The sequence below is a fragment of the Aquarana catesbeiana genome, linkage group LG02 (assembly GCF_042186555.1).
Source record: "Aquarana catesbeiana isolate 2022-GZ linkage group LG02, ASM4218655v1, whole genome shotgun sequence".
In the NCBI taxonomy this organism is placed as follows: domain Eukaryota; kingdom Metazoa; phylum Chordata; class Amphibia; order Anura; family Ranidae; genus Aquarana; species Aquarana catesbeiana.
This window is the reverse complement of record NC_133325.1, coordinates 574,720,094-574,743,688: the sequence shown is the minus strand read 5'-3', so window position 1 is coordinate 574,743,688 and position 23,595 is coordinate 574,720,094. Positions and strand designations below refer to the sequence as shown.

General features: G+C 42.7%; 1 protein-coding gene across 1 annotated transcript in view; it reads right to left on the bottom strand.

Moving 5' to 3' along the window:
- The window catches only part of GGNBP2 (gametogenetin binding protein 2), a 48,149-nt gene that overhangs the window by 11,309 nt on the left and 13,245 nt on the right, over positions 1-23,595 (bottom strand). The window contains exons 2-9 of the mRNA XM_073616120.1: positions 21,472-21,552; positions 17,091-17,344; positions 15,442-15,540; positions 13,783-13,896; positions 12,124-12,333; positions 10,612-10,786; positions 2,709-2,900; positions 857-1,004 (exon numbers count right to left, since the gene is read on the bottom strand). Of these exons, the coding sequence (XP_073472221.1) occupies positions 857-1,004; positions 2,709-2,900; positions 10,612-10,786; positions 12,124-12,333; positions 13,783-13,896; positions 15,442-15,540; positions 17,091-17,344; positions 21,472-21,552 (1,273 nt within the window). The remainder of the gene's footprint in view (positions 1-856; positions 1,005-2,708; positions 2,901-10,611; positions 10,787-12,123; positions 12,334-13,782; positions 13,897-15,441; positions 15,541-17,090; positions 17,345-21,471; positions 21,553-23,595) is intronic.

Here is a 23,595-nt window from a genome sequence, read left to right as displayed (position 1 = left end):
TGGTTCCCTTAATGAACTGTAGCTCCCCAGTGCCGGCAGCACTCATGCAGCCCCACACTATGACAATCCCACCACCATGGTTGACTGTAGGCAAGACACTTGTCTTTGTACTCCTCACCTGGTATGCCGACACAAACGCTTGACACCATCTGAACCAAATAAGTTTATCTTGGTCTCATCAGACCACAGGACATGGTTCCAGTAATCCATGTCCTTAGTCTGCTTGACTTCAGCAAACTGTTTGTAGGCTCTCATCTCATCGTGCAACATCTTTAGAAGAGGCTTCCTTCTGGGACGACAGCCATGCAAACCAATTTGATGCAGTGTGCGGCATATGGTTAAATCGCTGTATAGTCTTGGCCACCGTGCTGCAGCTCAGTTTCAGGGTCTTGGCAATCTTCTTATAGCCTAGGCCATCTTTATGCAGAACAATTCTTTTTTTTCTGACCCTCAGAGTTCTTTGCCATACTGAACTTCCAGTGACCAGTATGAGAGAGTGAGCGGTAACACCAAATGCAACACCTGCTACCCATTCACACCTGAGACCAAATGGCTAATTGGCCCCAATGTGGACATTTTCACTTGGGGGTGTACTCACTTGTTGCCAGCTTTTAGACATTGACTGTGTGCTGAGGGGACAGCAAATTTACATTGTTATACAAGCTGTACTCTACCTACTTTTATTGGTAGCAAAGCGTCATTTCTTCAGTGTTGTCACATGAAAACATAATAAAATATTTACAAAAATGTGAGGGGTGTACATACACACGTGTATATATGTGTACATACACTTTTTTGATTTATCTATATCTGATGAGTCAGTTCACCCAAAACAGTTAAGAAAAAAGAAGCATACCCTTTTTCATTTTTGAAGACGCCAGCAGATCCCCACTATTTGGACAAGTGCATGAAGAATTTTCATGTGTTATTACCACTTCTACACAGCTGCTGTCTTCAACACCATTGCAAGACTTGCAGCCCATATCTGCAAAGCCTGGTGTCTCCTAAAAATAAAACAAGCAAAAAGATTATAAAGACATGTGGTAGTGAAGTTTGCCATACAATATTTTTTATAAAAATATTCTGTTTCTTCGTTGCACAAATGCATTACAAAAAGTACAAAACGTGCATTAAAATTATGACCTTTTTAACCACTTCAATACCAGGCACTTAGACACCTTCCCGCGCTGTCGCAATTTGAATGACAATTACGCGGTCATGCAACACTGTACCCAGACAAATTTTTTATCATTTTGTTCCCACAAATAGAGCTTTCTTTTGGTGGTATTTGATCACCTCTGTGGTTTTTATTTTTTGCGCAACAAAAAAAAAAAAAAAAAAAACCAAAATTTTGAAAAAAAAAAAAAAAAGTTTTTTGTTTCTGTTAAAAATTTTTGTAAATAAGTAGGTTTTCTTCTTCAATGACGGGCACCGATATGGCGGCACTGGCGGGCACCGATATGGCGGCCCTGGTACGGCTGCACTGACGGGCACTCATAGGTGGGCATCACTGATATATAATGGTGCCAGCCAGTTCCCATTTGTGGGCACAGATTGGGCATAATTTGCACATGTGGATGGTCATGGGATACATACCTGGTCATCCACATGTTGCCCCCATTCCTGGTGGCCCTGGCGGCATCCCTGGTGGTCTAGTGTAGGCATCCGAGGGGGGGCTGTGCTGACCCCCCCCGTCAGGAGAGCCGCCGATTGGCTCTCTTCTACTCGCGTCTGTCAGACGCGAGTGAGAAAAAGCCGATTAACGGCTTTTCCTATTGACATCGTGATCAGCCGTGATTGGACACAGTTGATCACATGGTAAAGAGCCTCCGCCGGAGGCTCTTTACCAAGATCGGTGGAGCGGCGTGTCAGACTGACACACCGCTCCACCGATCGCCTCGATGTGCGCCCCTACAGGCGTGCGGCGGCTGTTATCCTGCTGGACGTCATATGACGCCCAGTCAGGATAACTGAACCACCGCCCGGCCGTCAATCTGCTATAGGCTGGGCAGGAAGTGGTTAAAAAAAGAATCCGTAAGACTTTCTGAATTTCTATTCAGTTTTGAAAGTGTGTTTGACAAGAATTCATGTCAACGTATTTACACTGTACCTGAGAAATAGCTTTTGCATGTCAAAAAAGTCAGTTAATATATATTATTTAAATCTATGTTATTAAAATGTATAGCAATATTGAATTCAATGACTGAAAAAAAAAAATAAAAATAACCCACACAGTCAGAATTATTCATTTTATAGATTCAGGAAAGGCCTCAATTCTCCCAGGAAACCAGTTTGGCTGCTTAAACAGTCATAACAGTACAGGACATTAAAGAAAAGGATACTTTAACCTGGGAGAAACATGGAGACAAATTGCCCACTTCTAAATCTGTCAATGGTAGCTGTCTGGTTGTCATGCTGCCCTTCTGCTTTAATACTAACCCAGAGAACATATGCAGATAAGGACTAAGAAGCCAGTGGATCGGCATAACAGGACAGCTATGCAATCAAATTCTCAAGAGGTCAGCAATGCAAGCCCGCATATTTCTTTTAAAAGGTTTACAGACTGCAACTAAAGCCATAAAGGACATTGCGTTATAATCCAACTATTTTGTTTTTATACACACACACACACACACACACACACACACACACACACACACACACACACACACACACACACACTATACACCTGAAGGTGCAGTCATTACCTTTTCCTGACTTGTGATTGTCTCCATACTTTCTGGTGATGAGGGCATATCACATGCACATTTGTTTTTTCTCCTGTTTTTCTTCTTCTGCCTCTTCTTTTCTTGCTTGAGCTCCTGAACCCTCTCCTCTTCCAAAAACTCTTCACACAGCTGCTCTAGCCGGCTAATGCCTTGCACTTTCTCAACAGTCATCTATAAAACAGGAGCTGTATCTTGAAACAGAATGCAAAGCAACTGGTATTCTACAGTACAATGTTTAGATACATAAACACTGCTAAGTTTAAACTAAGCTCTTGAATCTTTTGACCAGCATATCAAAACTTATTTTTATAATGTAGATCCTAGCTTAACCACTTCAGCCCCGGAAGATTTGGCTGCTCAATAACCAGAGCACTTTTTACAAATTTGGCACTGCGCTGCTTTAACTGGTAATTGCGAGTTCATGCAATGCTGTACGCAAACGAAATTTGCGTCCTTCTTTTTCCCCCCACAAATATAGCTTTCTTTTGATGGCATTTGATTGCCTCTGCGATTTCTATTTTTTGTGATATTAAATGGAAAAAGACCGAAAATTTTGGAGAAAAAAAAAAAAAAAAAGAATCCAATAAACTCAAGTTTTTAGTCATACATTTAGGCCAAAATGTATTCAGCCACGTCTCTTTTTTTACCCAAAAAGAGTCAATAAGCGCATGTTTGCGCAAAAGTTATAGCGTCTACAAACTAGGGTACATGTTCTGGAATTTACGCAGCTTTTAGTTTATGACTGCCCATCTAATTTGAAGTGCTAAAATGGTAGGGCAGTACAACCCCCCTCCCCACCCCCAAATGACCCTTTTTGGAAAGTAGACATCCCAAGGAAATTGCTGAGAGGCATGTTGAGCCCATTAAACTTTTCATTTTTCGTCACAATCGAAAAAAAAAAAAAAAAATTTACACAAAGTTGTCACTAAATGATAGATTACTCACACATGCCATGGCTATATGTGGAATTACACCCCAAAATACTTTCTGCTGTTTCTCCTGAGTATGGGTATACCACGTGTAAGACTTTTTGGGAGCCTAGCTGCCTATAGGACCCCAAAAATCAAGCACCGGATTGGATTTCTAAGGGCGTAAATTTTTTATTTCACTCCTCACTACCTATCACAGTTTAGAAGGCCATGAAATGTCAGGATAGCACAAAACCCCAACATGCTGAGAGGCATGTTGAGTATTTTGCAGATCTCACTTTTTGTCACAAAGTTTTGAAAACTGAAAAAACAAAAACTACATTTTTCTTTTTTCATTTTCAAAAACAAATGAGAGCTGCAAAATAGGGGTCATTTTTGGGGGGGGGGGGGGGGGGGGGGGGGGGGGGATTGTTGTGCTATCTTGACATTTCATGGCCTCAGAAACTGTGATAGGTAGTGAGGAAGAGAAAATCACCATTTTTCTCCCTTAGAAAGCCTGAAGGCGGTGATTGGTTTTCGGGGTCCTGTACATGGCTAGGCTCCCAAAAAGTCCCACACATGTGTTATCCCCGTACTCAGGAGAAGCAGCAAAATGTATTTTGGGGTGTAATTCCACATATGCCCATGGCATGTTTGAGCAATATATCATTTAGTGACAACTTTGTGCAAAAAAAGAAAAAAAAAAAAAAAAAAAAGTTTGTAATTTTCCCTAAACTTGTGGCAAAATATAAAATATTCCATGGACTAAACATGCCTATCAGCAAATAGCTTGGGGTGTCTACTAGCCAAAAAGGGGTCATGGGGGGGGGTTATGAACTGTCCTGGCATTTTATGCACAACATTAGAAGCTTATGTCGCACATTACTCACTCTAACCACTTGAAGACAAAGCCCTCTGACACTTAGTTTACATGAATACATTTTTTCCTAGAGAATTACTTTGAAACCCCCCCCCCCACATTTTTTTAAAGCAAAGGCCCTGCAGATTAAAATGGTGGGTGTTGCAATTTTTTTTTTTTTCACACAGTATTTGTGCAGCGATTTTTCAAACGCATTTTTTTGGTAAAAAAAAAAAAAAAAAAAAAAAAAAAAAGAAGCTTTTTAATTTTAATGCACTAAAACACACTATATTGCCCAAAAGAAGATGATCTTATGCCAAGTACATAAATACCAAACACGACATGCGTTAAAATTGCGCACAAACGTGCAGCGGCGACAAACTACATACATTTTTAAAAGCCTTTACAGGTTACAATTTTAGATTTACAAAAGGAGGTCTACTGCTAAAATTACTGCCCTCGATCCGACCTTTGTGGTGATACGTTACATGCATGGTACAATTGCTGTTTACATATGACACCAGACCAACGATTGCGTTTGCCTTCGCGCGCGAGCATGGTGGGACAGGGGTGCTTTTTTTTCCCATAATTTATTTTGCTTTATTATATTTAACTGTTCCTTTCATTTTTTATTGTCATCTCAGGGAATGTAAATATCCCCTATGATAGCAATAGGTCACTAGTGACAGGTACTCTTTTTGAAACAACTCTAGATCTCTCTGCCCTCAAAGCATTTGACCACACCAAGATCGGTGCGATAAACGCTTTCCTAATGGCGCTGCTTATATCCGGCGACACCTAAGTCATGAAATGCTCGTAGCTTCCGGTTTCTTAGGCCATAGAGATGGTTGGAGCCGTTCTGGTCTCTGATCAGCTCTATGGTCAGCTGGCGGAACCACCGGCTGCATTCTCAGGTTCCCAGTTGGGACAGGAGAGTCCGAGAAAACCCATGTAAAACGATGGGGGACACCCCCAATTAGCCGCTAGGATTGCATTTAGAGGAAAGCCCACTGCTGGCTTAAAAGAATGATACCAAGATAAAGGGCATATGTTGTAATGTTCTTTTTTTCATGCTGCCTGTGGGAGAAGAAGGAAGAAGGAAGAAGGAACAAGGAAGAAGGAGGGGATTGATTGGTGGGTATGCCCACCATTAGAATACCGCCCTTCATCCACCCACTTCTAATGATGGGCATATATGCACCATTTTTTTTAACTGTGGTTGTGAAATCACCTCCTACAGAGCTGGAGTCATGACTTTACGTATCGTGGGAGAAAACGCTGTTGCTGTCAGAATAAATAAACCTGTTCTGCAGCTGAATGGCGTACCTGCTAAGCAAATGATGGTCAACAATAAAACAAAAGTAACATTACAGCTTAACAGTAAGACATACCATACCTGCATAGCAAATACAAAAAAACATAAAACATTACAGTTCTAAAATACAGTAACAATAGAGCGAAGAAAAATAAAACCACAACTATTTTTGGCTTTATTTTTTTGTGTTTTTTTTTTTTTTTGCACTTCTATAAACGTTCCAGATTAGGGTCTCAAAATGTGATGGCCATCTCATCTTTTGAGACCCTGTGTAAGTGTGCCCTAGGACTGTGCAATGCTGTACCCTACGCTAATACTCCACTAGTGAGTGGTAGTGTTCGAAACATTCACCAATGCAAAGACCAGGTTGGTCAGAACAGGGAGGGACAATAAAAGCTGGTGTCATGCCTATATCCAAGTTTTCTGCAGACATGTCATCTTCTTTAGGGATTTCTTTGGGTAGGGGTACCAGGGAGTACATACAGAAAATGCCTCTCATTCAGCCAGCTCACTGCCTTTGGATTGGGAAGTTGGGCCACAGCACCGTCTGGAAACAGAAGGGCTGTGAGGATCTCTTCCTGGAATTTAAGGAAGGATCCAGTTCGTCCTGAAGCTTTGTATAGCACATAAGCATTCAGCAGAGCCAATTGGAAAAAAAAAAAAAAAAAAAAAGAGACACTTTTTTGTACCAGTGTGTGGCCTTACGGGCAATTAAGTACAGCGCCAACAACTGGTTGTTGAGGTCCACCCCTCCCAGGTTAAGGTTGTATTCGTGGACACAAGAGGGGTTTCTCCACAACACCAGTCGCCATTTGAATTTGAAACGTCGTGTCTGCGTGAAGGTAGGAAAGAACAAAAACATTCTTATTATCCCTCCACTTCACAGTGAGCAAATTACTACATCTCAAGCAGGCTCTCTCCCCCAGCCTAAGACGGGAATCTACAAGCCACTGGGGTAAGCCCCGGTGATTAGATCGCACCGTGCCAGATTTCCACGATCAAACAAGCGACTAAAAAGTGGCACGCTTCTGTAATAATTGTCCACGTACAAGTGGTACCCCTTTCCGAATAAGGGTGACACCAAGTCCCACACAATCTTGCCAGTGCTCCCTATGTAGTCTGGGCAGTTCTCTGGCTCCACGTGACTATCTCTTCCCTCGTAAACCATAAAACTATATGTATAGCCTGTTGCCCTGTCACAGAGCTTATACATCTTGACCCCATATCTGGCACGCTTGCCGATGACAAGCGGCCAGAAAACTTAATCAGGGACTCATCAACGCAGACAACTTGATCAGAAGTAAACAAGGCTGCAAACTGCTGGTTGAAGTGGTTTACGAGGGGCTGAATATTGTAGAGCCGATCGTATTCAGGGTCACACTGAGGACAACAGAGCCCATTGTCACTGAAATGCATGAACCGCAAGACCTGCACATATCGGGTCCTGGTCATGGAGGCAGAGAACAAGTGACATAAAATCAACTGTTTCCACCTGAATTCCGGGTGCTGCAGAAGTAGTGGGCTCCCAATTTGGATTGGCAAATGCAGTAGGAAGGACACTATGGGCTCGACGGGCCTGCCTTTGTCTTTTTGGTGGCTGGACACTAGTTGTGCTAGCCACCTCACCAGATTGAACTGCACTTATGGAACTTGCCACATCACCAATTGTTACTGCAGTGCTGAACGTACGACCAGGATGTATGAGGCCTCTGGTGCTAGTTCACCAGACGGACGAGTGGCACTAGTACTGGCTCTCTGCTCCATACGAGAGCCCTGCGTTTCTTGCACCTCAACAGCAGAACTAGGTCGGGTACGCCCTTTCCTTGGCAGGGACCACAACTCCGTCTTCAGAGCTATCTGTCAGGGTACCGCTGCTGTCTACAGGTTCGTATTCGGAATCTGACAGATGGGCGAGGAGTTCTTCACACATCTGTCATGCTCAGAAACACATAGGCCTCTTCATTAGTGTACCTTCGATTGGACATTTTGGCCTTTAAATTTACTGGTACAACTAGTGAGACCAGCAGGGGGGAAAATAAATAAATAAATAAAAAAGGGGGGGGGGGGGGGGAGCACTCAGCCGTCAGCGACTGCTTCAAACGCTACCAAAAAAAAAGTTGGCATTCGCAGGGATCAGGCCTGACTCTGCGAATGCTGCAGTTATGTGTGTTGTGTTTTGTAAGTGACAGTGATCGATTGATACTGCACTTGGGTGAGCTGGGCGGAGGGGCTAAACGCAGGTGCTAGCAGGTATCTGGGCTCATTCCACTAACACCGTGTTTTTGGGAACCCTAAACTATTGGGGGCGCTAATATAGTTCTGATCAGATCAAAGATATCGATCCGTTCAGACGCTATACAGCTAAGGGAGGTGTATGATGCGTGTTAGCGCTACTGGCACTAATCTGCCGCTGCCTGGGGTGACGCAGACCCTAACCAATGCTAAAACCTAACTGATATCACCCGCCGGGTGATCGGGGGGGTTTAACCTTTTTAGTATGGTAATGTACAGCGGGTGCCCTGACGCTATAAAAAAAAATAAAAAACAACTAACCAGTGTCACTTGTGACACTAATACAGTGATCACTGGTGACGAGGTGATCAAGGGGTTAAAACTTTATTAGGGGGGGTCCCCTAAACCTATCTGGGCCTACTAGTAAGTACCCCAACGCTGATTAGTGTGACAAATGACACCAATACAGTGATCAAAGAAAAATATGAACACTGCATGACACAGTGACAGGGCGTGAAGGTGTTAATGGGGGGGGGGGGCAATCGGAGGATGAAATGTGTGCCTACATGTACTATGTCAGTGTAGTGTTGGTGCAAACTCACGTTTGGATATCCCCTCTCTCTGGAACTGAAAAGAATTCCAGAGAGGGAGATGCATTTTATCAGAACCGATCAACAGGTCCAGGCCAAAAAGTCATTGGCCTGGGCCTTGAGACTGATCGGTTCTGAAAAGAATCCGATTGTCGCGGCCGCAAAGTAACGTCGTTTTGCACACCCATGCCATGCTGCTGCAGTAAAACTGCGGCGGATGGTCAGGAACAGGTTAACAAACCTTTAGGCCCTGTTCACATGGGCACTGAGGCCCATACACATTAACTGGATACAGCAGGTGAGCAGCACCGAATGCAGACATTGTACCATAATGTGCAAGGAAGCTGTAAACAATTGAACATTATGGCAGAAGTTCACCCAGCAGTTCAATTTCAACTTAACTTTGCTGTTTAACTGTAAAAGCAGATTAACCACTTCCCCCAAATGAATGTACCAATACGCCCTCAGGTTTCAATGGTTCTACCAGGGTCATGGCTGCAGCCCAAGGGGCTATGCAAGGTTCTAAGTATTTGGTTTAAAAAAGCTAATTTTTACATGGGAGAGATGTATACATGTATGCGAGAATTGACCTGGGGGTCAAGTAGTTATGGACTGTGACCCGCGTGACTATGTGGAACATAGCACTTTAAAAATTTTAGTACCACTCCAAGCCAAATATTGCTTGGCCTAGAACAGGATTTCTCAATCTTTTGGTCAGTTCAGCACCTTTTAAAAAGTATGCAAAATCGAGGCACACCCAGTTTAAAATAAAACAGGTAAAAGTTACTTATCAATGGGAAATCTGAGCCTGGAACAAAGCACACAACCGCCTTCATAGATTAACTTCACATCAGAGCCCACTTTACATCAGAGGACCCTATACATAAGTCCCCAGTCACAGAGCTTACCCCACCCCAATCACATCAAAGCCCTACTTTTTGGAAGCAGAAGTCTGGAGGAAGCAGACTTTTGTCTTTTCCCCAAATGCTGGGGGCGTCCCTGCATGCCACCTGCTTCGGATCAGAGCCATGCATTGCCATGGTACGGGTGAGTTGTGCCTCCTGGTCCTAGAGAGTGTCAATGGGTATGGCGCTGGAGGCTGGCCTACTTGCATCATGGCAACTTATGATGCTCATCTATAAGAAAACTGGGTCTCATGCATGTGGCACCCTGGGGGAACCCGGTTGGTTGAGAAACTAAGCAGAAATTGCATGAAATACCATTTTTATGCCTAGTAGCTGAATATGCTCAATAAGAAAAAGGGCTAAACCATTACACCAAAAGTGGAACAGCAGGTTCCTCACATGCATCAGTCCGTCAAACGTTATGCCCCTATCTGGATCAGTCCATCCCCAACACTTCGAGTCTCTGCCACAGTATCATAGAAATAAACATGTGTTCTTCTCTTCTCATTGAAGAACAGGAGATATGGATGAGTTATCTGTTGCAATGGGCAGTACTGGAAAAGCTTCTAGCTGTAGTTACCAAGATTTTTTTTGTCACACACAACCCTAAGGCCCCTTTCACACGATCGGACCGTTCAGGTCCGCCTGTCAGTTTTCACGGAGGACCTGAATGGGTGCTCCATGTTAGCCTATGGAGCGACGGATGTCAGCGGAGACATGTCCGCTGACATCCGACCCCGTTCGATCCGCTAAAAGCAGACGGATGGCCCTACGTCCGGACCCATCGCTGGCAGATCGGGTGAGATCTGGCAAAAACAGACATGCCGTCCGTTTTCATCCGATCCCTCCATAGGCAGCAGCGGCGCCTGACAAGCCCCTCCCCGCTCAGTGAGCAGAGAGGGACCTGTCATCCGCCGGCTCAGCGGAGATCAACGGAGAGATCTCCCGCTGAGCCGGCGGACCGAGGCGGGGCTCCGTGGAAACGGAGTCCGCCTTGTGTGAATGAGGCCTAAAACGAAGCTTTGATCTTACCAAAAACAAAACAAAAAAAAAAAACAAAAAAAAAAATGTACCTCAAAACTCTTGCGTAAGGCATCAACACCAAGGTAAAACAGCATTTGCCAGGTCTGCTCCTCGGCTCTTAATTTCTGCCAGATGCGATGCAGACGCTCATAGAGATGAATTCCCAGGCATGTCAAGACTTCTTCTTGTGCAATGTCTATTGTTTTAGCATGCCTTTCCCTTCGCCTTAAGGGGGGAGTAGGGGGAAAAAAAAAAAAAAAAAGAAAAAAGTTATTGAGCACTTTATATACAGGTTACAAAAGTAAAGGTGAAAAACATTGAGAATTAAAAACCTGCTTGAAGTATAAATATTAAAAAGACATCTCACAAGCCAACAGATGCACAACAAAATGTGTGCATATGCAGGAGTTTACAGGAGGCCAATTCAAAGACATAGGCAGAGTTTAAACACTTCAGCCCCGGAAGAATTTACCCCCTTCCTGACCAGAGCGTTTTTTGCGATTCGGCACTGCGTCGCTTTAACTGACAATTGCGCGGTCGTGCAACGTGGCTCCCAAACAAAATTGACGTCCTTTTTTCCCCACAAATAGAGCTTTCTTTTGGTGGTATTTAATCACCTCTGCGATTTTTATTTTTTCGCTATAAACAAAATAAGAGCGACAATTTTGAAAAAAAAAAAAACGCATTATTTTTTACATTTAGCTATAATATCCCCGAAAAATATATAAAAAAACATTTTTTCCCCTCAGTTTAGGCCGATACGTATTCTTCTACATATTTTTTGGGGGAAAAAAAAAAAAAAAAAAAATCGGAATAAGCGTTTATTGATTGGTTTGCGCAAACGTTATAGCGTTTACTAAATAGGGGATAGTTTTATGGCATTTTTATTAATAATTTTTTTTTTTTACTAGTAATGGAGGCGATCAGCGATTTTTATTGTGACTGCGACGTTATGGTGGACACGTCGGACATTTTTGGGACCATTGTCATTTATACAGCGATCAGTGCGATTAAAAATGCACTGATTCCTGTGTAAATGACACTGGCAATGAAGGGGTTAACCACTAGGGGGCGGGGAGGGGTTAATCAGTACTAGGGGAGTGTTTTCTAACTGTAGGGGGGAGGGGCTGTATGTGTCACTAGACTGATCACTGCTCCCGATGACAGGGAGCAGTGATCAGTGACACTTGTCACTAGGCAGAACGGGGAGATGCTGTTTACATCGTTATCTCCCCGTTCGTCCTCTCCGTGAGGCGATCGCGGGTATCCCCGCGGCTATCGAGTCCACGGGACCCGCGACCCGGCTCACGGAGCTCCCGGCCAGCGCGCACGCAATGGCACGGCGGGGAATTCAAATGGAGGTACAGGTACGCCCATTTGCCCAGCCGTGCCATTCTGCTGACGTACATCGTCGTGCGCCGGTTAAAATACAAATACATTTATACATAACTGAACTTTATATCTGCCTATATTTACACTTTAAAAACAAAAAACACCAATATTAAAATAAAAAAATAAAAGTAAACAAAGTGCTAGGGAGCCCATTCTAGCAGGTTACATACTCATATCCTCCCGCAAACTCTGGCTCAGCTCTACCCAGGAGATGAGCAATGAAGTCCGTCTCACAGCAGACATGAATGTGTCGTTCATGTGGGCAACACCGAAGACCTTCGTACAGCGCAGCACAATAGCCCTTTTCTTTACTACAGTCCAGTTCTCCAATTAAAATGTTGTATGCTCTGAGTACTTTATTCTTGCAATCTGTGCAAAACCTGTCAAGAAAAATATCTTAATCTATGCAGTTTTTGAAGATAATAAAGGAGAGATAAAATACTTGAAACTAGAGCAGAGGCTGCCATATTAAAAAAGTTTAAGCAATGCACATAGAGCCTGCGCACATGACACTCCACTCAGCATATGATATCAATGTGAAGTCCCACAGTGTTAACCTCTTCCAAGGTGGAAACTGAGGAATAAAGGCACCCAGTTACATAAGTAAATGAGGTAGCTCTTGGTGCTCAACCAACAAACTCAAGTCTTCAGCGATAGGGCAAGTGCTGAGCCTGGCTATGGACATGGAAAGCAATCCAAAACTAACTTTACAGAATGGAGTTTAGAAAGCGGCTTACACAAAACCCAGTGTACGCCATTCCCAGGTCAGACTCCAAAAGCAAGGCTGAAGGAAGACTGTGCCAGATAATAAAATCAGAATGACTAGCTCAAGCAGCAATATAATGGTGAGACTTTACTTGAAGGATAAAATTGAATAAGAAAAAAAAAGGAAAAAAAAAAAAAAAAAAACACCTAACCAGTAAAGTTAGCCCAATTTTTTTTTGTCTAATGTGAAAGATTTTATGCTCTGAGAATCGTGATCTTTTTATTTTAAGCAAAAAAAAAAAAAAAAAAAAAAAAAAAAAAAAAAAAAAAAAAAAAGAATTGTGCAGCTCTAAGCTCTAGTGATATTTTTTTTTTTTTTTTTAAATAAACAAAGTCAGGAGAAAGTCAAAACCAGGTGCCCTGACCCCCCCCCCCCCCATAGACACTTAAAGTGGCTGTAGACCCCGCTTTGTGATTTTTACCTACAGGTAAGCCCATAAGGGTTGAGAACCACTGGTTTAGGAGATATTCACCCTGCATGCAGCTGCTGACGTCAGAGGCGCTGGCACTCTGAAGGTCCGGCTTACCGTGCCGGAACAGAGGGCTGCAGCGTGCATGCACGGGAGTGACATTATCGGGCTCCCACCACTCACAGCACCGGCAATTGCGAAAGAAAGGACAGGAGAAAGTGTCAGCCCACCCAGTGGCGACCGGGAGCCGCTGAGAGGGCTTCGTTTTAAGGGGAGCATTTCATTATGTGCTAGTATGCGATGCACATTATGCCTTTGTCTTGCAGGGGTTTTTCCTTCCTAGGTTTACAATCGCTTTAAATAGGCCATATCTTTCAGAGCACCTGAAATTGCTCCCGTTAAAAATCACTGGGGCAAAAAACATGCAATTCTTCCCTAAAAAGTGGAGTACTTTTTTGAAAGGTACATGACATGATAAAGTCAGGTCTGAACGGGCCCATGGAAAAGAATGGGATTCTTCATCTTAAGCACTGTCGAGTTTTAGGAATTATGCATCAAAAACTCAGGACTGAACAAAGGAATAAAGTACAATGAAAGACAGTATTATTCAAATTGCCCTAATATCAGCTAGTACAAAAATCGAGGGGAAATTACCTGTGTTTCCGTAGGTAATTTTCCAAAGTTTCCAAAAGACAGCTTGAATCAATTAAAACCACTTCATCACGGCATTCTTGGGACATGACTTCCCAAATATCCATCCAGTTTCCCCTATAAAGAGATGAGGTAAATTTCACTGCATAGCCTTGAATTGCTGAATGCTTACAGTTTACACACAGCCAAATTTACATTGTTACATGGTAAGCTGTCTTACTGTACAACAGAACAGTTAAATGGGTGATGAGGAACTGAATGATAGAAGCTGTGCCCATAAATTGGCAGGTAGGGGGCAAAGGACAAGTCACTAGTAATGCCTTTGGTCTTCCAGCAGCTGATCTTTCCCCCATTATCGACTTAACATGCCCTGCTCCACACGGTCTCTGTTGAGGCAGCCATTTATTAGAGGTAGAGATTTGCTTCCTAGTGTCAGAGCCTCCAGCAAAGAACAGCTAGCAGCACAGTAGTAATATTACCAAAATGTCACTTAAAGTGTTAAAGCCCATTTTTTGTTTTTTATTAAAAACAAACATGTTATGTTATACTTGCCTGCTCTGTGCAATGGTTTTGCACAGAGCAGCACCAATCCTCTTTTTTCTGGGGTTCCCTGCCAGCACTCCAGGCCCCTCTTCGGCAGGTGCCCTCATGAAAATCCGCTTCCCATGGGGGCACCCGTGCGTGCTCGCTCCTGAGTCCCACTGCTGCGTTCATTGACAGACAGCGGGACTCGGCCCTGCCACCACTCCTGTGTCACAGCTTTTGATCGACAGCAGCGGGAACCAAAGGCCGCTGCTCTTGTGCATGTCGCTGGATTGGATCAGGCTCAGGAAAGAAGGCGGGGTGGGGGTCTGCAGCACAAAAATGTTTTTTACCTCAATGCATTAAGGTGAAGAACCTTAAGGCTTTAAAACCACTTTAAATCCATTAAGACTAGCAGCCAGAGGCAGTGGTGCCTTAGATCGCTCAACTTTGATATATAAATCATGAGGCTTTAAGCATGAGTGCCTATGCATGCTCAGCTAAAGGAGTGTGCTTTTCTGAGGGGAATTCGATAAAAAAAAAAAATAAATAAATAAAAAAAAAAAGGGTACAATTACAGCAGAACCAAAAAAGGCAAAACATTTTTTCTCCATTTTACATTGAGTAAGGGATGGTTAAAACTCCTATCAGGTGTCTTCTTGCAATCTGTGTCCCATTTAAGAGATTTCTGTTCACTTCCTGTCCCAAAGCCAACAGTAAGTGAACACCCCCCCCCCCCCCCCCAAAAAAAATTAGGGAATCCATGGTTGTCACCAGAACTAGATAGGATTTCCTCTCAATGTTCTGGGGACAACCCAAAATTTTCTCTCACTTTCGATGATTACGGTAAAGAGGGTGACTCTTCCCAACGGACACAGACAGCAATGAAAACCTGACAGGTGTTCTAATCCCTCTTCCAGTCTGTCCAAACTAAAAATACGTTTCTAGATGTTTCCTATAAAAAAAAAAAAAAAAAAAAAAAAAACAAACAAACAAAAAAAAAAACAAAAAAAAAAAAAAAAAAAGCAAATTTCGGAGTTCAACTTTTACTCAGAAAATATTTTTAATATTACAAACTAATTACCAACATTCTCTTGGACAGCAGCATAAACTCACTAAGGTAAGCCTACTAAACCTTACCCTAACGGCTTTGGCTTGTGTGTATCTAGTGAATGAAGCTGGCATCTTTTATTCTTCTTGCTTTTTGGAATTGCTTCAATCATATTGCTCAGTTTAGTCCTGAAAAACAGACAATGATGGTCAAAATGTTACTTCTTTGAGATGGCTTTTTGTCAACAGCACACTAATATTTTAGAAGCTAGGCCCATGCAGTCACTGTGTTATGTATGTAAACAGTTTCTGAACCAAGACACTTTATGGTTAAGATGTAAATTAAGTATCAAGCAGGCACACAGTAAGAGGTCTTTAAATTAAAACGATATTTAACAACAAAAAACAAAACAAAAATACATGTCATACTCGACTACTCTGTGCAATGGTTTTACACACAACAGCCTGGATCCTCTTCTTCTCGGTGGAGCTACTGGCTTCTCCCTCCTGCAGGATGCCCAGGGGTACCCAAGCGGCAAGCTTCTGAACCACAGCTGTGTCCATTCACACACAGAGCTGTGGCTCGGCCACACTCTGCCTCCTAATTGGCTCGCTGGCTGCGACTGACAGCAGCAGGGGCCAATGGCACTCGTGGAGGCAAGGCTCTCATTGATATCGCTGCATCAAGAGGGGGCACTGCTGCACACAGGTTACTTTTAACCTTCATGCACAGAATGCATGAAGGTACAAAACCTTGTGCGTTTACAACCACTTTAAGCCTGTCACTTAAAAACAAACCGTTTAAAAGGTAGCATAAAGCATCAGTACAAAAACACCCTTCTGTGTGGTGGGGAAGTTGGTTTCTAAACTCAGTCTCCGTTCTAGATGACTACTTCAGCCAGCACTCTGGGATTCCAAAAGTTTCTACATCCAAAGTATGTCATGGCTCCTGCTATCTGTTGGGACTTTAAAGATACAGGGTATTAGGGCCATAGCACAACTACCATCCCCGTCACTGGCGACAACAGATCACTATGCAGAGCAGAAGAAATGCTCACCTACTTCTACTGGCCAGATAATTGAAATGATACATACACGGCACTTTGGAACGCTAAACATGGGAACATTGTACATATCCGATAAGGACTCCAGTATCCACTATAGGACCAATTCTTTACAGTGAACATAATTTCACATAAAAAAAAAAAAAAACTAACAAACATGGTAACCAAATCATTATGTGGAAATCTATTTATGTTAGCCAGAACAAGGCTCGTCAAAGCAACCTACTGATACTTGGTGACAATACGCAGCTTGCATGTGAGAGGTACAAGCGGTATGTACATGGTAGCATGCATACGACAATTTTTTTTTTATATCTATGGTTGAATTAGACACCAATTTGTTTGCCACTTCTCAGCAGCCTCTTAGAAAGGAAAATGTCAGTGTATATTAGCCGCAACATAAACCTTTTTGGCTTTACAGTGGCACATGGTATGAATTGAACAGCAATAATATTTACAGGGGAGGGAAAAATAATATGTCCCAAGCTTAAAAAAAAAAAAAAAATGGTTAAGCCATTTCTAGTACTCAAACAGCATATTTATATACTCATCACCAAAAGGTGGGGAGAAAAAAAAAAAAAAAAAAGTGTATAGGAATTTTTTTTAAAGTCAAATTTAAAATAAAGCTCATGTGGTAAAAATCTACAAACCAATGAAGAATGAAATGCTACTCACCCCCGCACATAAAACAGCGTGTACAACTTTGTGGCATCAGTCATACAACTGTGTGAAAGAGTTAGCACACCCTTTGCCCCCACTGAGAGAGGGTCCAGAGCAGGGTTTCCAGACTCCACAAGCTGAGTGAAAAGGCGTTCCACACTCCTTCGACAACCAACACATGGGACAAGCTGGGAAAGTGCATTGAAAACTTCTCGGGAGGTCACCATCATGGCAATACTCAGTTCTTGCTCGCTTAGCATGCCGTGGCGCTGCAACAAGAAAAAAAATTAAAATCTTACAACAGTTTTCTGCTGTTACTCAAATAAAAACAATGAACATAAAAGTGATACACAATCAGGGCATGGATCAGTTTCAGGGCTCAGTCACACACACACCACTAACTGGGGATTTCCTGCACTGGATGAATGCCACACATAGAAAGCAATTGTTCTCTATATGTCCTGCTCACACTGCAACAATCTCCAGTAAAATGTAAACATGCTGCATTTTACTGCAGCACACAGGTAGGCACTGCATGTCAATGCACTGACAATGGACTATGCTACTGTTCAGTGACAGTGAATGAAGTGCCCTTAAAACTTAGCAAAAACAAATTGCACATCACACCGCCACTTCTCAGCAGCCGAAAAGGAAAGCTACCTGCATACTAAATTGGAGCATTTACACTGCCAGTTATAAAGTATTTCTCTGCCAAATGATTAGGTGTATAAGCTGTTGCTAGGGAGTAGCAGTTTTTAAACTTTAGAACTTTCAGTTCTACTTTACATTAACTCATATATAGACCACGTGGGGCATTCAAATTCAAAACTGGGCACAATAGAAACATGTCAAAATGTACAAAAATATTAACATAGCACATGAAGGATCTCACAGTGTACACTATCATTTCCCCTCCTTTCTTTAATGACAGCACACTAAACAGTGGCTCTGCCCTCTAAAGGAAATAACGCATTGAAGGTCAGGTCCATGTCTAAGAATGGTCTGTACTAAATATAGGGTCAAAATAGACAGACTATATGCACACATATCCTCTAATTTTTAAAAAAAATATCTGTCAATTTATCAGCAGAGTGAGCCCTGGTTATAGAAGAAATGAAAGATCAGAGTAATCAGTTTCAGAAGGTTAACAGCTCCTAGTCTCTTTCCGAAGCAAACTAGACCTTCAGTGGGAAAAAAAAAAAAAAAAAAAAAAAAAAAAAAGTATTTTGACCAAAGTATATAAAAAATTTTTTTTTACTTTTTTTTTAATCAAAAGTGCATTTTTAAAAATTTGTTTAGATAGGTTGGCCATATAGCATTTTAAATATGTCCACCAACAAGACATCCTTATAATGCACTTCCATATTTTGAGCAATACCTTGTTATTACATCATAATGCAGCGCTTCTGTTTAAATGCAATTAAACATTTTATAGTTCATGAACAGTGTTTGTGCCTTACTGAAAGCTAGTATGTACTTCATTAATGTGCCGGTCAATTGCTGGAAAGGATTTGGTCTAGGATAGCCTTTTTCAATTTTTTTTTTTTTTAAATCAGAAAATTTGTTTATTGTGCCACCAGAAACAAAAAACATAGTATATATCAAATCGCCAAAAATGACATAGTATAAATCATATCACCAAAAATGACATGTCATCTTGGCAGAATATGCATTGTGCAAATAAAGATCAGTACAACAGTGGCGCCAGAAGAAATTGTTTTAACATTTAGAAGGAGAGCTGTGTTGTGCAGGAAAGCATGGACTCTCCGACCCAACACAGCCAATAAATGACCAACGGATCATCTAACAAACAACATTGCCCATAGTCTGCTCAAAGATATGAGTTCAACTTCGTCTAGTCAGAGGATGAATACACCTACTGCCCTGCCTCATTGGTTTATATTCAAGTTAGGTTCCGCCCCACACCAGATTGTCAGTACCCTTTATACTTGTAGTAATCTATGCATAACCAATCGTGGGGGTGCCAATCCAGGCGTTTCCAGCAAGGGTTGCCATATGGAATAGAATTTCCGGGATGCATTTCTATGCTGATATGTTAAATGCTCCCTAATAAGGATATAGTTGACCTGTTCTACCCATTGTTTTTTGGTTGGTACATGTATAGATAACCAGAACCTGGCCACCATCCTACGGGCCAAATACAATAATCTGATCACCGCTATATTAATAGGGGGAGGATATATCTCCTCATCTACCGCTCCCAAGATGCATATTAGGGGGTCCAAAGGGACCCTAATCTGAAAGACTGTGGAAATAACTTCAGTAACGCTGCCCCAATACTGATGCAATTTGGGGCAACGCCACATCAGATGAATTAGAGATCCCTCCTCCCCACAACGTTTGGGACATTAAGAAGAGTCTCTCCTACCCCATCGCTGTAGTTGTACAGGTGTGCGGTAGGCCCTATGCAGCAAGAATAAATGAGACAGTCTGTGTGATTGCGAAACAGAGGTAACCGGCCCTGCCTGTAGGCATATATCCCATGTTTCGTCAACCTTTTTTCAATCTTATCTCAGATGAACCCTTAATATTTTTTTTTGAGTTTGGGGAACCTCTTTGGAAAAAGGAAGCAGTGGGAAGAGAGCAACACTTGGCAAATGCCATCCTTATAGTTGTCAGAATCCCACCATTTCAGACAACCAAAAAAAAGATGGTCGTCCTACAATTATAACACAATCAGATGGGAGGTCAATCAGCTACACCTCAAGGAGTCACTAAAGGTACTAGAGGAACCCTGGTTGAGAATGGCTTGTCTAGGTAAAAAGTGGTTTTAAAAAGGAAGGCATTTTTTTTTTTTTTTTTACCTTAATTCAGTCTTACCCTTTCCTGTTCAGCACCCCCAAATACTATCCCCTATATACTTACCAAAGTCCTATCTAGATTCAGCGCTGTGCCTGAGAGAAGCAGCGCTGCTTCTCTCTCTCCTCACAGGCTTGTTGACAGCAGCGGGAGCCATGGGCTAGTCTACCATTTAAAGTGTTAGTTCACCTTTTCATTTTTTTCCTGTAAAAGCTGAACACCATACACCCTCCCCACACCCTGGTACGTGCTATGCTTACATCCAATCATGCTGAGCCATCAGTGGCCACGCAGTCAGTACAGCTGTCTGGGGATGTGAAATACCCACTCTTCTCCCTCTTTTCTGTGCAGTGCTTCTAGGACCAAAATCGAGCAATTCACTGCGCAAATGCTGACTAAGAGGGAGAAGAGCGTGGATGTCAAATCCCTTGACTGGCTGCATGGGCACTTACAATTCAGCATCACTGGAGGCAAGTAGAGCAGGGATCAGGGAGGATGTATAGGATTAGTTCTCATTTTTTGTATAAAAGTAACTTGGTGAATCTGCCAAGAAGCTAAACATTTGTGTCCAAAGTCTCGAATAGAAACTGTATTCCTCTAAAACACAACTAGATCTGGTTAGCACTGCTGACATGGTTTAGAGTCAATGAAAATAATTCTACTACCCAGGTATGCTGATACAGCCTTATAAACAGCCTTACAGTGTTATAAACAAAAAAAAAAAAAAAATGCTAGAAATGCTATATACAGTACTGTATATGAAGAGAATAACAAATCTGTTTAGTAGCGTTTAGCATTTAGGAACTCAGCATTTTGTTCTGCTGGAAAAATGCTCCAAAACACACTACAAAAAAAAAAAAAAAAAAAAGGATTCTGTTCCTAGATGCTGAAGCTCCAAAAAAGTCTAACAGCCTAATGTAGTGTGCATGGAAGCATAGGATATTTTGCTTCTAGAAGCAGAAAAAAATGCTAACAGCTTCTAGGAACTTTAAAAATAAACACAAACACACACAAGTGTGCATAGAGCCTTCAAGTTTATAGAACGTATTCCCATCCAGCAAGACAGTGAAAGATTTCAGGACTTAAAGTGGATGTAAACCCGCACATATACCCAGTGACGTGACTGGCCTCAGGAAATAAAAGATGTTCCTGTTTATCTACAGTTGTCCTTCGCCTACATCCATTCAAAATGTAGCATTTACACAGGATCTCTCAGCTCTGAAAAGCAGAGGGCGGAGAGCTAAAGTTACATCAGTAATGAAAACTGAGAGCTGATTGGAGGGAAGGGACAGCCCCCCCCTTCACGCAACAGTTGAGGCTGTCAATCTGCTGGAGATTCCTCCACAGTCACCATTTTTCTCTTGGTGTCAGTAAAATGTGTTAGAAGTGGCTCACGCTTATAGTAGAAGAATGAGGCTGCGGACAGAAATGACACTTAGTGCTGTGGATTGAGACAAGCACACACTATAGAGGGATACGCTATGTTTATATTTCATGTCTGAGGTTTACAACCGAGAATGAAGCAAAAGGCCCACTTTGGTCCCCGCCTTAAAAGGTTAAATTATATTTTCCATACCTGGACAAACTGCTTAAGCTGCAAGGTGTCACTCTGTTGTTTATCAAGTTGCAGCATATTGTCGGAGAACTCCATCACCATCTGGGGGAAAAAAAAAAAAAAACAGGTTATTGCGACGTCTTGGGATAAATCTACTCCGTTCTGTCTGGAGTAGTTAACAATTCCATGCCAAGAAATGAATCCGTAAAACAGCCCAGCTTTTGTTAGAAAATTTCACTTTTTTCACTGAAAGTAAATTGCGTAATGCAATTCATAACCAAATTGGTTTAATTGGGGTTCCACTTAATGGTCCTTCTAGGCTTTGTTACAAAGAGGATCAGATAGAAAAAAAAGATTCCTTGTTAGATTGCCAAACACTCATCTCTGCACAAGAAGATATACAAGCATGAATTTGCTGAAACTGGAGCAGACAAAATTTAGAGCAGCTGTGCATAGTGAAAAATCAGCCTCTAGTTTCAGAATTGTCAGTTAAAGCGGAGGTCCGCTCACCGCTGCAAAAATTAAAAGCCAGCAGCTACACATTCTGCAGCTCCTGGCTTTTAATAGGACACTTACCTGTCGTCCAGCGATGTCGGCACCGCAGCTGATGTTTCAATCAGGTGCTGCTGTCGCCATTGCCAGTAAGAGAACCCGATAGTGAAGCAATACGGCTTCACGTTGGGTCCCTACTGCGCATGCCCAAGGCACCGCTGCTCTCGCCTACTAGCCCGACAGTGGGGGGGAAGGGGGAGGGAGCCAAGCTGCTGACTTAATTCGCTGTGGCCTGGTTTCCCGGAAGTGGGGACAGGGTACCTGTCACATGTATCCGCTCCCCTCCCCCCGAAGGTACCAAATGAGGCACTGGGGGAGGTGGGTGAAGGAGACAAATGAGCAGAAGTTCCACTTTTGGGTGGGACTCCGCTTTGAGAAGGAAAGCTAGAATCTGATTGGTTGCCATACACAGCTGCTCCAGTCTTAGAAAATTCCCCACTTATAGCACAGGTGTGCAACAAACAAAAAAAGGGCAATGTAATCAAAACTAGAAAAATTAGGCTGCCATCTAAAGATAACTGCAGGCAGAACACAGCAGCTGAACATAAAGACACGATCCATCCACTGAAAAAGCCCATCAAAAGTGATTTAAAGGAAAACAGTAAAAGATAGGTAGGCTTGACACTCCTGAAACAGCTAGTTGTCTGGCTGTCATTTTAACCCTCTAGTTTCAATGCTTTCCGAGACACTGTCTTAGAAATATTAGGCCCCTTTCACACTGGGGCGGTGGGGGCGTCGGCGGTACAACAGCGCTATTTTTAGCGCTGCTGTACCGTCGTTCTTGCAGCGGTATTTGCCCGCTAGCGGTGCGGTTTTAACCCCCGCTGGCGGCCGAAAAAGGGTTAAAATCCCTCGTACAGCGCGGCTATAGCCGCGGTATAGCCGCGCTGTCCCATTGATCTCAATGGGCAGGAGCGGTGAATACACCGCTCCAAAAAAGCGGTTTGCAGGACTTTTTTCACCGTCCTGCCTGCGCACCACTTCAGTGTGAAAGCCCTCGGGCTTTCACACTGAACAGAGGAGGCTGTTTAGGGGCGGTATTTTTAGCGCAATACCGCCTGCAAACCGCCCCAGTGTGAAAGGGGTCTAATGAAAGTGAAGAAATCCATATCTGCATATTTGCCTTGGATTAGTGGGTCAAAATTAAAGAGTAAGTAAAGTCTTCCTTTTAAAATTGTACCTACAGGTAAGCCTAGTAATAAGGCTTATCAGTAGGTACTGTAAATATCTCCTAAATTTGCAGCGTTTAGGAGATATTTACTATATACGCTGCCACCGTCGGAGCATGCACACTGAGGGGACATCCAACTCATGCCGTTTCTTCAGGGCCTGTGCCTTAACCGGCGAATCCTGCACGCATGCGTTGGCGTCTTCGGCCAATCAGCGCCAGAGCCTGCAAACCCAGAAGTAACTCCGGAAAGATGTCAGCCCTGTCAGGTATGTGCCAGTGCCGATTCAGGGCATCGTTTTAAGGTATTCCATAATGAGCTAGTATGCGATGCATACTAGCTCATTATGCCTTTGTCTTGCAGGTTTTTTTTGTTTTTTTGGTTGGAGGCTTACAACCTCTAAGTTAATCCAGAGGGTCAGTGT